Source organism: Syngnathus leptorhynchus, chromosome 2 (assembly GCF_054491065.1).
Source record: "Syngnathus leptorhynchus isolate UIUO chromosome 2, UIUO_Slep, whole genome shotgun sequence".
NCBI lineage: Eukaryota > Metazoa > Chordata > Actinopteri > Syngnathiformes > Syngnathidae > Syngnathus > Syngnathus leptorhynchus.
This window is the reverse complement of record NC_141196.1, coordinates 18,804,047-18,817,757: the sequence shown is the minus strand read 5'-3', so window position 1 is coordinate 18,817,757 and position 13,711 is coordinate 18,804,047. Positions and strand designations below refer to the sequence as shown.

The 13,711-nt window shown below is 36.6% G+C and overlaps 2 protein-coding genes across 3 annotated transcripts in view; both read left to right on the top strand.

The window, feature by feature from the left end:
- Nucleotides 1-3,240, top strand: part of xpnpep2 (X-prolyl aminopeptidase (aminopeptidase P) 2, membrane-bound) — an 11,399-nt gene extending 8,159 nt beyond the window's left edge. The window contains exons 18-21 of the mRNA XM_085906162.1: nucleotides 483-542; nucleotides 643-719; nucleotides 793-882; nucleotides 1,803-3,240. Coding sequence (XP_085762288.1) covers nucleotides 483-542; nucleotides 643-719; nucleotides 793-882; nucleotides 1,803-2,006 — 431 coding nt within the window. The 3' untranslated portion in view covers nucleotides 2,007-3,240. The remainder of the gene's footprint in view (nucleotides 1-482; nucleotides 543-642; nucleotides 720-792; nucleotides 883-1,802) is intronic.
- Nucleotides 3,241-4,231: 991 nt separating this feature from the next.
- Nucleotides 4,232-10,753, top strand: sash3 (SAM and SH3 domain containing 3). Of its 2 annotated transcripts, none has more exons than XM_085905023.1 (8): nucleotides 4,232-4,398; nucleotides 5,388-5,483; nucleotides 7,106-7,234; nucleotides 7,777-7,906; nucleotides 7,974-8,131; nucleotides 8,398-8,610; nucleotides 8,871-9,015; nucleotides 10,253-10,753. In XM_085905023.1, exons 1-8 carry the CDS (start codon nucleotides 4,342-4,344, stop codon nucleotides 10,483-10,485), a joined length of 1,161 nt encoding a protein of 386 aa, XP_085761149.1. In that variant the 5' UTR covers nucleotides 4,232-4,341; the 3' UTR covers nucleotides 10,486-10,753. The 2 variants fall into 2 exon arrangements, with proteins under 2 accessions (XP_085761149.1, XP_085761147.1); XM_085905021.1 differs by having other exon boundaries at nucleotides 7,088-7,234.
- Nucleotides 10,754-13,711: the final 2,958 nt, after the last annotated feature.

Below are 13,711 nucleotides of genomic sequence, written 5' to 3'. Positions count from 1 at the left end.
TTACTTACTTGTCATGTACTGTATTTGCAAGTTTTTTATTTAGCATTTTTTAGTTTAATGGTTATTGTTTTGATCATAGATAACATTCTAAACTTAATTAATACTATTATACTTTACTGTTATTAACTAGCTTTATATTTTATATTCTTTGCATGTAATCATTTTATTTTTTTATATTCTTAGTATTGTTCTGCTTGTTTTTTTTTGTGAATAATACACTTAACAAATACTATTTTAACGTCCAAATAATATTATAAATATTATTGTGAATAATACACTTAACAAATACTATTATGAATTCCAAATACTATCTTTATCTAGTTTTCTGTTTTGTAAGTTGTTTGATTATTATTATGATTATTATTTCGAGTTTGTTTTATTCCACTGAATTATTTCCATCCTTATTTGTAATGTTTTTTACTTTATAAATAATACAATTGATCCAGTAAATAGTACTAATATACGCTCCTGTTTTTGTTTAGGGCCTGTTGGTTTCCAGAGTAACAACATTCCCTTTAGAGAAGGCATGTTCACATCAATAGGTGAGACTTTTCATTTTAAAAATACATCATTTGCAGGTTTTAATGAAAATTAAATTTACTGTATGCTATTTTGAGGGGGTGCGCCTGATTTTGTTCACAGAACCTGGATATTACAAAGATAATGACTTTGGGATTCGCATTGAAGATGTTGTAGTGGTTGTTCCCATCCATACAAAGGTACTCACCGATCATTTCGTCATTTATTATTAATAAGCAATGTATGGTAATTAGCTCTGTTTTTGTCTTACAGTATGGTCATAACTACTTGACGTTTGACACCGTGTCCTTGGTACCGTATGACAGGAAGTTGATTGACATCTCTCTTCTGAGCCCAGTCCAGGTAATTGAAATGATAATGAAAGAAAATGTCCTAAAATCCTAGAATGGCCATTACTTTACAGTGACAATATGTAATGAGCTTTTTGTCAATATCTCATCAGTTTCCTGTTTCAAAGGTGTAAAGAACTTATCTCGTGTCAGAGATGTTTCCTTTCCCTTGCAATAAGAGTGCTGGTTTCCTCTTGAACCCCTCCCTAATTTTTTTCTCTCTAACTGAAAAACAAAAGTGTTCTTCGTCAAAACAAAACAAAGCTTCTCCTATGTCATTTTTAAACTAAACTGTATAAAGTCTTGTAAAGTGCAAAAACAACTTTGCAATAACTACAGTGTGCAAGGCAGCAAAATATACAAAAATACAACAAGCATATGTGCAAAATACAGAAAATGCCAAAGTAATGTAACACAACGAAATACATGAATCCAATAACTTTTGATACACAAATTCGAATTCCACTTGGACTTTGAGTAAAAGAAAAATGCAATGGAATGAAAATCTTTTCAACCTATGTTCATTTAAATAAAAGACCAGATATTTATGTTTAAACAGAGGAACATTATTGGGGTTTGTTTGTTTGTTTGTTTGTTTGTTTGTTTGTTTGTTTGTTTGTTTGTTTGTTTGTTTGCTTGTTTGTTTGTTTGTTTGTTTGTTTGTTTGTTTGTTTGTTTGTTTGTTTGTTTGTTTGTTTGTTTGTTTGTTTGTTTGTTTGTTTGTTTGTTTTAATGGTCACATAACACGGGTTTCAAACATTCCACAAGTGAGCAAGTAAGTGTTAATGTATGATATTAATTGGAGAAAAAAAAGCATGTTTTGTGTCTATGGTTAAAAGCAAATATTTTAAAGTGGTTCTAGTAAACATCCCTGTGGAACACCAGATGCCACTTCAGCAGTAATTAGCTTTTCTTAAACTACTTTTGATCCAGCTGCAGTGGTTGAACAAATATTATGAGACCATCCGGAGGCTGATGGGTCCTGAGCTGGACCGCCAGGGGCTTCATGAGGAGAAGAGCTGGATGCTGAGACACACAGAACCCTTTGTGGGGTCGGGATCTTCTTCATCTCTCCAATCCTCTACGCCCACCCTGGTCACTTTGGCTGTGGCTGTGTTGTATCATGTTGTACTCTAAACATTATGGCCATTAATACTTAAGTATATTGGGCAAGAGAAACACTGAGTTTGTGCAAACATATTTTTGTTCCAAATTTGAAAATTATCTTTTGTATGAATTTGATGCGCTTTAAACTATTTATGTAATCAAACTGCATAATTTATTTGATTTTTTTGCCATGTTTGAAATATACTGTACATTTAGCAAGCAAACTTGGCCAACTTTTGTTAAGTCATTCAAATGCAGCATTTGAGCACTGAGATTTTTTTTTATACATTTTCAACATCAATATCCTTACATATATTATTTGTACCCCACGATGTTAAGTTATGTTATTTGAAACTGATCCTTCAATTAAATTAGAACGTGTTTCAGTTGCAATTGAATTTATTCTTAATGATTCTACTGAGCAGGAGTACAGTGGTGCCTTGACATATGAGTGACTACTTTTTTGCTGTGACTTAGATAAGAATAAGATATGAGCGCTAGATAGTGGCAGCAAAATCAACTAACCTCACCACAAGCAGCAGTGTGGCAAACAAAGTGAGCAATTCCTCCAAAAAAAGAGGCTCTCAGCTTTTTATTGCCACTCCCAGTTAAAGTGTACTGTCAAACTAAGCATAGCAGTGACTTGCGATTTGGTTTGTTAACAACCAGCCAAATTTCATTGAATCACAGGCACAGATACTACAGTACTGAATGTTGACCCCAAGTAGACAAAAATCATTCCTTCACCTTTCACACACATTCAGTCACAGGAATTAGTATACAGTACTTAAGAATGGTGCCCCCAAGCGGAAAAAAATGATACTTGAAAAAATTATACCCACACCTAACATGCATAAACAGTGCTATAAACTATATGTAAATAATAAAATGAATTTGGTTGCTACTTCACAGATTTTATCTATCTCTGGAAATCCTGCAATAATTTTGCTCTTGTGTTGGATCTCATATTGTGCAGGTGTACTCCACATCATAGTGTGCCAACTGTTGACATTGTATTGAGTGAATATAACTGGCAGCTATTTCCATGACGTGCCAGCGAAATGTGAACTTGGTTCTGCAGCGTGCTGAAGTGCCGTGAGAGGAAGCTGAATAGCACATCCTCTCTTCATATGGTTTGCGTGCATACTAAAATAACAAGGTCAACTTGGTTTACGTCTGCCACAAAGGGCAAAAACAACATTTTGATGGTTTTGTTTTCTCACTCCAAGTTTTGATTTCTGTGTACGGAACAAATTGTGTAGTTTTGTGGGGTAGAAAAGTTGTGGTTTACTCCCAAAATGTATGCATAAAAATAAAAATCTGGAACAATCTAGATATCCTGGTTTGTGTTTGGTGCTCCACTGTTGCTTTGTAAAATGGGACACTCCTTTGAATGTGCTGACAAATAGTTACAGCTGATGAAAATACGCTGAAAAAGCACACTGTGGACACATGCGCAACAGTTTTAAAAAGACCTGCCGTGATTCATTCACAATGTGCTGAAGAAGGAAAAAATGTGGCAACAGTAAACATCATGAAATGCACTCTACTGAAGAAAACGCAACACTTTTATGTTGTTGGTTGTGAAAAATGACTATACAGTGGTATCCTGAGATGCAAACACAAATTCAAGACAAGAGTGCTGTGTGGTGGCATCTGAAAGAGAATTATACATTTTTTCAAGCAACCGCAAGGATCCTGTTACCCGGTGTTGTTCAAATGGTGCAGCAACACATGTAGACAGAAAAGGGAGAAATAAAAATACTCACTGGCGTGCATTCTTGATTCTCAATGAAGAATGCCAAATATTTGTGCCGTATTGAGATGCCAGGCGAGGGGCTGAGGCTCCAACACAGTATGTCTGTTTAATACTGCCCCCAGGGGCCAAGGTGTGCAAACTCCGAATGAGCAGTACAGCATGCACTAAAGGAAAAAGAACGACAAAAGTTGTTAAATTCTTTGTAAATCTAAGTCAAGCCATAACTATATGTTTCTATAACTTTATTTTGAGGTTTGCTTTTTGGGTAGGCTGGAATGGATTCATATTTCTAATTCATATATTGTGTTTTGAGCATGATCAATGAACAAATTGAACTGGTTTCTCATTGCACTTGTACTTACAAGTCTAAAAGAGTTTTTAAGGTGTTTTAAACAGCTGAGAGAAGTAGTGTGCAGTAGTGCTTTTGTTACCATGAGGTCATGTGACTTCCCCTTTGCGTGAGCTCTTTTTTCAGTTGCGGGGAAGTGCACCTCTTCTGTCTCATCTGTTTTCATATCTGTCCTCTCAACCCAGAGACAAGGGCAGAAAATATTACCCAATATTTTTTTATTTGATCCAAGTTGCCTGCACGCCAACGACGACAAAATGTTGAGGCGAAAGCCATCCAATGCCTCCGAGAAAGAGCAGGTGCAGAAGAAGAAGGTGAGCAAAGCCCTTTTTATTGTAATATTGCTTTGAAATGTGAGATGGCGTAAGCAGAAGTATTTTCTTAGCTAAGAACCATATCATGATGATGATGAGCTAAGAACCCAAACATATTTGTAATAAAATGTACGATCACATTTGAAGTTGAAACACATAGAGGATTATCAAAGCACTTTTTTTTTTCAAAGGAAGTCTGCATATGACAGCACAAACCTGCGGTTAAGCTGAGCTAACCAATGCATGAACACACACACACACACACACACACACACACACACACATATGCATAGTCTAAATAACCGCTTGAAGTTGTTAACGTGTGAGGGAAGATCTAGTTCCTCTATTCTGGTAGGGCAGAAGTAGTTTGAGTTTAGAAACAAAACAAAAGATTTCAGCAATGCCCTCGTCATCAATGCAGATATCAAACAGACTGGATTTGGAACAACACATCCGAGCATTTAATAAAAACTCTTAGCACTATATTTTCCACATTATGCCCCTCCACAGTTATTATTTTGAGGTTCTAACATCATATTGTATATGTGCTTCAAGATTAATGCTGCCATCTAACTCATGTTGTGCCATTTGGTGTGTCCACCTTTGCCACCACTCTATCATCAAGTCAAACAAACAAATAAGAATATACTACTACCTACATGAAAAACAGTACACAGTTTAAAAGTATTTTGTGTCAGTTCAAATGTGTTTAAAACGTGTGGGAGAGGTTTTTTTTTTTTTAATGCATTTTATGGTCTCTTTATATAGCAGTGTTGCATAAATTGTTTGGACATTTTCAACATCTTTAGCAGGAAACAGCAGAAAGGGTCACATTTAACTTATACGACTTCAGAGAAACTTTGTCTTCACACATTTGGGGAGATTAGAAGTGTGTTTGCGTGTGTATTTGTAAGCTTTTAATCTTGATTTCAGTAATGTATTACTGTAATGGATTGTGTAGGTAAAAAGAAAAATGTGTGTGTTTGCAGCTCACGCTGCAAAGGTCGAGCAGCTTCAAGGACTTCATGAAGCCCAAAGTCACCTCACCCGTCACCCCAGACAAGGAGTTCGTCCTAGATGAGACTGTGAGTCGGCATGGCACACAATCAGAAGTCTAGTGGCAGGAGTGGTGGGGTGGGACGGGGAGATTCCTTTTTTTTTTTTTTTTATGACCTAAGGAGTTTCCACAGAAATATTTAATGGTCATGCATTCCATAAAATCAAGAATCAAGGAGCAAGTTTGTGTGCTTAAGGGCCACACTTGAATAATCAGAAAACAAGCATGATATTTCTAAGAATGTTTTGTTTGTTTTCGATCGTAAAACTGTCACATGGGGAACTAAATTTGGACCCGGAAGCAAACAGGACAAACAAAGAGTCTTTATATACAAAAATAGCAAGAAACAACAGAGAGCAGGCTTGGAAAGCTTGACATTAAATGTCTCTGAGCCACTTGATTAGAAATACTGAGAGACATCAGGCCATGCCCAATAAATACAAACTAATAATGACAAAATAAAGATGACAAAGAGAATCTGACAACATCAAGGACAGACACAACCTATATTTATTTTATTAGCATTTAATTTGGAGTAGGTTGTTACATAGTGCTATATTTAAAAACATATAACCTAAAGTGGTCGTCATCATTTGTATCACCCCAGATGACCGCTCGTTGATCGATATACTCAGTGAGACTTTGCCATGCCTTTCATTGAGTTTTGCAGGTGCACTTACTTGGGTTGAAAGAGGAACTGTGCCTTCAGGTCATAAAGTGTTGTAGAAGTGCAAAATTTCCTGCATTTGATTAGAAGTACATATTAATGACTTGACTGCAATCAAGTGCTTTGGAGCATAAAGTGCAGACAGGATATCCTTTGCATGGTTAGAGGCAGTCAGGCAGAGAGCCGCAACTGTCTGCCTTACAAATAGTCAAGTCAAGTCAAGTCAAGTTTATTTGTATAGCCCTAAATCACAAGCAGTATCAAAGGGCTTTACATAGACAATCAATTGACAATTATTCTCAAAGCATCCCCTGATCTTGGGAATAGACCACAGTCGATTCACTTACCTGTTAATCTCTTACAGTATACACTGTATGTTCACTCCCGGTTGTGCATATTCTCAGTGCGAATAAACCAGTTTGAGTAGGCTAACTCCAATTTGTGTTTGTTGTTTTTTTCAAATGCAGAATGGAATGAAGAAAATGCATAGTATCTTTAAAATTTGTTCTGATATAAATCAATGTTTGTGTCTACTTTTGGGCGATTCTAAATTTGGATTTAGCACTTTGCCTGATTCATCAGATCCATAATGACTAGACAAAAACATCCCAGATAATGAGGTTCAGAAATGGATCGAAGACTCGTAAAGCAGCTTGGTGTGTTAATCTAACTCAGTACGAACGTGAGAAACATTCATAGAACTGAACATAATTGATCATCTTTCATAAAATATTGATAGAGGTGACAGATGTTTGGACATAGACCGCAATTGCACAATAAACGTGTTTTTCAACGTGTTTGTTTTCCTTTTTGAGGCAATTCAAATGTATAAGTGCAAACCCTCCAGATTTGATCTCCCTCTCTTGCCATCAACTTCAAGAATTCTGTTTCAGCAAGAAACTCAAAGCTTACACAATGCATAAATGTCATCATTGTGTTGATCTGCTGTGAATATGAAGTTGCAGTGTGGAATGTGTCCTCAGATGGAAGGGAGCGTCACAGATGGAGAGAAAAGCACTGGGAAACTTGGCAAAAAGTGGCGGAATGTCATCTCCCGCACAATGACACGCAAGACCTCTAAGATGGTGCAGAAGGTTCTGGCTGAGAAAGGGGTATGTATTAATTTTAAACTGTACACTTATTGATAATGCACCGTGGCTCACTACAATGTACGAGGTGAAAGGAGTTACTCATGCTACTTGAGCAATGTACCGTCTACTGGTCAAATATATGTACGGCATGCATACATTCATTCCACTTTCAAAACAAATGTAAAAAATAAATTACATTTATAACATTTAGAAATTAACAATATGTAATTATGATTGCATTATAATTACAAAAACAAATGTAATAAGTAAATGAATGTGTGAAAATATAAATCTTTAAAAATATATACTATGACTTTAATTATATTCAAATATTAGAACTATAAAAATTTTGATTGGTGCAAATTTGTTTTAGTACTCTACATATGTTTTTAAATCCAAATTATAGAGCCCTATTTTACATTATAAAAAAACAAACATTTTATTCATTTCAATGAGGAATGATTTCAGATATGATGGTTTTGAATTAAGATATGGTGTTAAAGGTTCAAAATAGAAGTGTAATAATAATAATAATAATAACCCTGACACAATGTCGGACTTAGTCTCTTCAGGGGGAGGGCTGTGAAGAACAGTATCCCGTCTCCCCCGACTGGGGCGACCAGAGGATATCAACGTGCTCCACAGGCTCAGAAGACACAGCTTCCAGTCCTGTCTCCTGCCCATTTTTTGGCAGTAAGACTTCCTGTCCATTGATCCTCTTTGCTGCCAAGCATCTTGGTCCAAAAGTGTCCTTCTTTAGACAGCGACAGACAGAGCCTGGACAGCGGTTACGGTCAGAGGGACAGCATAAGACTGGAGGAGAATGTGGTCCCATTCAATGGACCCTTTTGTGGCCGCGCCGTGGTGCACACTGACTTCACTCCTAGTCCTTACGATGTGGAGTCTCTGAAGCTTCAGGTGAGTCAACTTGATGACATCATTATGAAATCATCCGCTTTATGTTGTTTTGTATCCCAAGATAGTGATAACTTTAGTATTGAGGCACACCTTCACATATACAATCAGTAATGTGACAGTGATAAATTAAAATTATGCAAGCCGGCAAATTAGTGGTCTGGTTAGGATAGGATAGGTTAGGTTAGGTTAGGTTAGGTTAGGTTAGGTTAGGTTAGGTTAGGTTAGGTGAGAAGACATATCATGATTGTGTTTCCCGCCTCCCTCAGAAAGGAGACATCATCCACATCATCGACAAGCCTCCCGTGGGCACCTGGACGGGAAAACTCAACCACAAGGTGGGATCCTTTAAGTTCATCTACGTTAACCTCCTGCCCGACGAGAGCCCTCCTGCAAGGCGAAGGCGTTGTGACAGCAAGACAAAGACAAACAAGTCCAAACCATCCACTCTGGAAGAAGTACTGGACCGCATCGGTCTGATGGTGCGATGCCTACTATTTTGTTTTGCTTTTGTCCATTCCTATCCCTCATGGTACATATATATATGGGCCTACTCATATATTATAAGCATTAGCCACGAGCTAACCAAAACAATAGTCCAGCCTTTTTAATGTTCCACCAAACGTGATTCAAATGATCAGCTGACTTTATTTCTGAAACAGTGTCAGTGAATGATTTGTTGCCTGAGACAAATGTTTAATAAGTACCGCACATTTCACGTATGATATTCATCCTGTTCCAGGAGTTGTCTTCCTTGCTGTCCATGCATGGATTTCAGAACCTGGAAGACTTCAGGGGCCTGAGGGATTGTCACCTCAATGAGCTGAATATCACCGACCCGGATCAACGAGACAAGATCCTGAGCGCCGCTGACCTGCTACATGACTGTAGGTTTAGTGACCCTCTGTTACGTCTCTCGTTTATGTTCCACCATATCTTTGAGAAAGTCCGCCCTGTCAGTCAGAAAGTCAGTCCCTCTGACACAGGACGTGTGCCTGTATCGACCCTTATGCCACCATCCCGCTTCTGTGCCTCAGCGACATAGTTAAAAATGTTTTACTGCTCTCTATACGCAGCGTTAAACGCACTCTTGTGTTCAGTCTTGTAAGACATCTTGATATTTGAGCTGATCTCATCTCCACACACTTTTTCATTTTCTCCACACAAACCCCGAGGTGATTGTGAAATGAAATGAACTGCAGCAACTCATCCAAAAAAAAAACAAACACTTGAAAAGATGGTTCAAATCCAGCATGTGGTGGGGAGTGGTCAAATCTGTGGTTAGAGTTTAATGTCAAATAGTGTTCTTTATAATAACTAACTACTAAATAATATCTCCTAAATAATAATAATAATAATAATAATAATAATAATCCCCTTTGTTTTATACATCTTGAATGTGTGAATTAATTATGACGAAAAATGGTGACTAAATCAACATCCACCCGGAAAGTATTAAAGTCGTAATGTTAAAATGATGGTGTAATGTAATGAGATTAATGTAATATTATGAGAATAAAGTTGTAATCCCAGAAAAATTAATTGTCGTATTGATAGAAAAACTCTGTTACAGTTAAAAGAAAAAATCTCATACTATTTGAGGAAAGTTACAAGATTATAACACTAATGTTACAAGGTTAAATGTCATAATGTTATGAGAATAAAGTTACAAAGTAACAAGGGTTGTGGCATTTTGTGAGAAAGTGGTAATATTACAAGAACAAAACATTACAAAAAAAAATGAAAATGTCACAAAAAAATCCTGAAAAAGTCACAATGTTCTGATAATAGCATTTTACGGTTGGAAGAATAAACAACAAGGTAAAATTTCACAATATCATCACAATAAACTTGCAAAGTTATTGTAAAAAATCATTATGCCCTGATTTTACAAAAATGTTCCAACAATAAAGTCATAATATTCATAGAAAAAAGTTTCAACATTAAAATTAAACGTGAAATAAAAGCTTTGTGTGTGTGTGTGTGTGTGTGTGTGTGTGTGTGCGTGTGTGTGTGCGTGCATGCAGCTAATTAATTATTTGTCGCCATTCTTTTTAAGATTACCAAAATAAAACTTAAAAACATGTTTAGACATCCTATACTAACCATGTAAATAATTTGCAGCTGAGGATGAATCCAGTCTGCAGGAGGAGGAAGAAGAGCAGGTGGAGGAAGGACCCAAGGAGGACATCAAGGAGCCGAGGGACTCTGGTTGCTTTGAGAGCTTAGAGCAGCTGGATGTGAGACCTAAGGAGGCTAAAATGGATGAAAAGGATGAGCAGTCACAAACCAGCAAGGAGACCATGAAAGATGTCCAACGACACATGCAAGAGCTGAGTATGCAAGAAGAATGTTGAAGGAAGACTTCAGCGTCATGCAAATGTTCTCTTGGTCGCCCAGGAGTTTTGGGCCAGAAGCAGTGGGAGCTTTCTGTTGTGAGAGAAAGAAAAAAAATAAACCCCACACATTCAACTCACAATGTAAATCTGCTGTACCTTTGTAAACACAAACTGTTACCTAGAAGGTGACTTTTTCAAATTGGCATGATCTTTTTTTGTGAGAATTGCGTTTGACTCTTCAATAGTTTTGTCACAATGCATAAATGTAAATAATTTATGAATAAAGCCTGAGAATGTCACACAATCTCTCTCTCATTTTTGTATTCTAATGACAGCCAGTCTAATTCTTAAGTAACATTTTAAAAATGGTGGTCAGTCACTCCTTTCTGTCTGAGATGACACCCGGATGATGCTGTTCCCGCACTATGGCCTAACGCCACTTTTGTTCCCAAGCTCGCATTTTGTTCACGTGAGAAGGTTCTGAGGGAGACACGAGGGTCACTACTGATTTATATTGGTGATTTCTTGACCTGCATGTGCAAAGGGACTATTTATTGTTTGATATTCAAATTCTTTGATAGATTCCATTCAATATTTATACATGGACAGCACTGTGTTCCATGTGTGGTTTGGTGCTTTACAAAATAAAGTTGACTTTTACAATATCCACAGCAATAGACAAAATAATAATACAATATGGTTTATTTACCAGACATATTGTTCATGTAAAAAGAAGTGAAGTAATTGAAACCAAATACATAGAATCACAGTGTTAAGACCAAATAAAGTGAACATAAATGCTGTAATACTGTATCCGTACACATTATGTCATATATATATATATATATATATATATATATATATATATATATATATATATATATATTGTCTATTATCAGAGCATTCAGATCTGATCATGGCAAATGTATCACTTAAAGAAAAGAAAAAAACATACAAATATTGAAAAGAAGTCATCTGCTTGGATACTGATAAATATAAGTTGCATACAATCACCCTTTTCCAAATCATTTCCTTTTCCCTTATGCAGTAATAAGAAACATCATTTTGGGTTCATGAAAAGCCTCCAATATCTGTCCTCATTCCTTAACGTGTTCACATCACAAAGAAAAAGAGCTGCCAGGAATGACCAAATCTTCCGTATTAGCAATTCATTCTCCACTTTGGCTATAATAAAAATCAACTGATAGGACTAATTCGCTAGTCACAAATTGACTGTTTTGGCCACATCTGCTGGCAGCCTCCGATACTCATCACTTTTAGACACGTATATTCACAAACACTTGTTCTCTCTCGCATTTGACACAACAGCACACAAATCACAAACTCGCTAACATCAATATAAACACCCAAAAAAATTGCTTGACTTTTCATCACATTTTTCTTCCCGTGACTCTCGCCTCATCTCTTGCGCTCACTCGCCTACTTCAGTTTATATTTCCTGCATTAAAGACAGCCACGAGGCTAACGTCTGCTTAAATGATGCCAATGAAAAGATGTTACTGAGCTGCCTTTTTTTTTTTTTTTTCTTAGAGAGTGGCTGGAGAAAGAGTGGACGACTGGGAGATGATTGGCTCGAGAATGATGTCGCTCGGGAACACTTGAAATAAGTCAACCATACTGCCTATCTATTTCACTACATCCACATTTTCAAATATATGTACAATTTGACAATGGCTTGGCTTGTTGTTGTCATTTCTTTGCTTCTTACTAATTTATATCCAAATCAACAGTTTTCACTCCTCATTACAATTTGGAAGATTGATCTTTTTCCCTGAAAGGACAAGCAAAACTAGAACAGGAAAATGCATAATATAGTGCAGTTCTCTTGCAAAGGGGTTGAGGAGGATTGATTCTGTTACTCTTGGCCAAGTCGTTTTAAAGCGAGGTACACACTCTGGGTTGAATTAATTAGTCGACAAGCCAACTTTATATCCCCGCATCAGTGTTTAAAGTCGATTCATCGCTAATCACTTTATCACAAATGTATACTAAGCTAACTGTGGTTACCAATTGGAAGATGTACTCTCAGCAAGAAAATAAATATTAATATATATATCCACTCACAAAAAGTTAGGGGTATTCTGCTTTTGGGGGAAATGTATACATGTTCAGTGTTGTTCTGTACCAAATAACTTTCTGGTTCAATTGAGATTTAAACAGTCCTCTTCCTCATGCTGTTCCCATTTTGACACGATGAGACCAAATGCAAATGGCCTCTGGATCTTAAGAGTGTCAAGAGTATCATTAACATGTTTCAACAGCAACTGAAAGTCACAAAATGCCTTAGAGGACGACTCAATCTAAATTCTGCTTTTTAGTTTTATCTAGAATTTTCACCCAGAAGCTGAATACTGTGATGCTTTGGGATATTTATTTCATTTATCCTTTGATTGCTCTCATAACTCAAAACACTCATCTCTCAAATCATCTTTCCTCATTGAGATGAATGAAAATGCCCTTAACCTGTTCCAGCCTCCCTCCTACAAACATTTTATGAAAAGGAAATAAAATTTCTATAAAATTCTACTCAAAAAACAGTGATATCATAGTTAAAGAAAACGTCAAGATTTAAACCGTTTGTGCATCATGATTTAATGCTACGTTTAATTTCGTTGTGCTGCTCTTTCTGTTGTACCCGCCTAAGCCACCGGCAGGCAGTATAGTAGTCATACCGCCATGAATAAGGAAGAATAGGGTTCCTTTTCTACTGCTACGGTAAGCAACACAGGAAGATTCTGTATTTATTTTATTTTTTTCATAGAAGAAAAAGAATATAAGCCTGTGAATATTGTTGTATTATTTGTCTACTATTGTTACTCCACCATTTGTGTTCAAATGGCGGTCAGCGGCTTTGAGGTGTCTAAAACGGCGACAATCATGTCAATGGCATTTTAATTATATGTTAGTATTAAGCTAGAGGGCCGTACTTAAAGCGACACTGTTTGGTTGTCTTAATGTGTTATTCTCTTAGTTTGATGTTTAGTTTGACAATAAATTGGCAGTGGGATGAAACAGTTTTTGATTAATTGTTCACACTGCCGGTTATTGTTAATTGAGTTGAAGTGACCATACAGCGCTCGTCTCAAGTTTGTTTGCAAAACAATAAAACCCAAAAACATCCAAATCTCAAAGAACCGCCATATCCCTAACTTTTTGAGAGTAGCGTATGTATGCCATCTAACGTTTGAATGTTGGCATTTTATATTTAACTAGGGGTGTCTTT

Bases quoted from the DNA above. Each gene is read 5' to 3' on its own strand.
- sash3 (XM_085905021.1), top strand. From the start codon at position 4,342: ATGTTGAGGCGAAAGCCATCCAATGCCTCCGAGAAAGAGCAGGTGCAG. The intron at 5,484-7,087 runs GTGAGTCGGCAT...ATGAAGTTGCAG, and splicing joins AGTTCGTCCTAGATGAGACT to TGTGGAATGTGTCCTCAGAT. The intron at 8,611-8,870 runs GTGCGATGCCTA...ATCCTGTTCCAG, and splicing joins TGGACCGCATCGGTCTGATG to GAGTTGTCTTCCTTGCTGTC.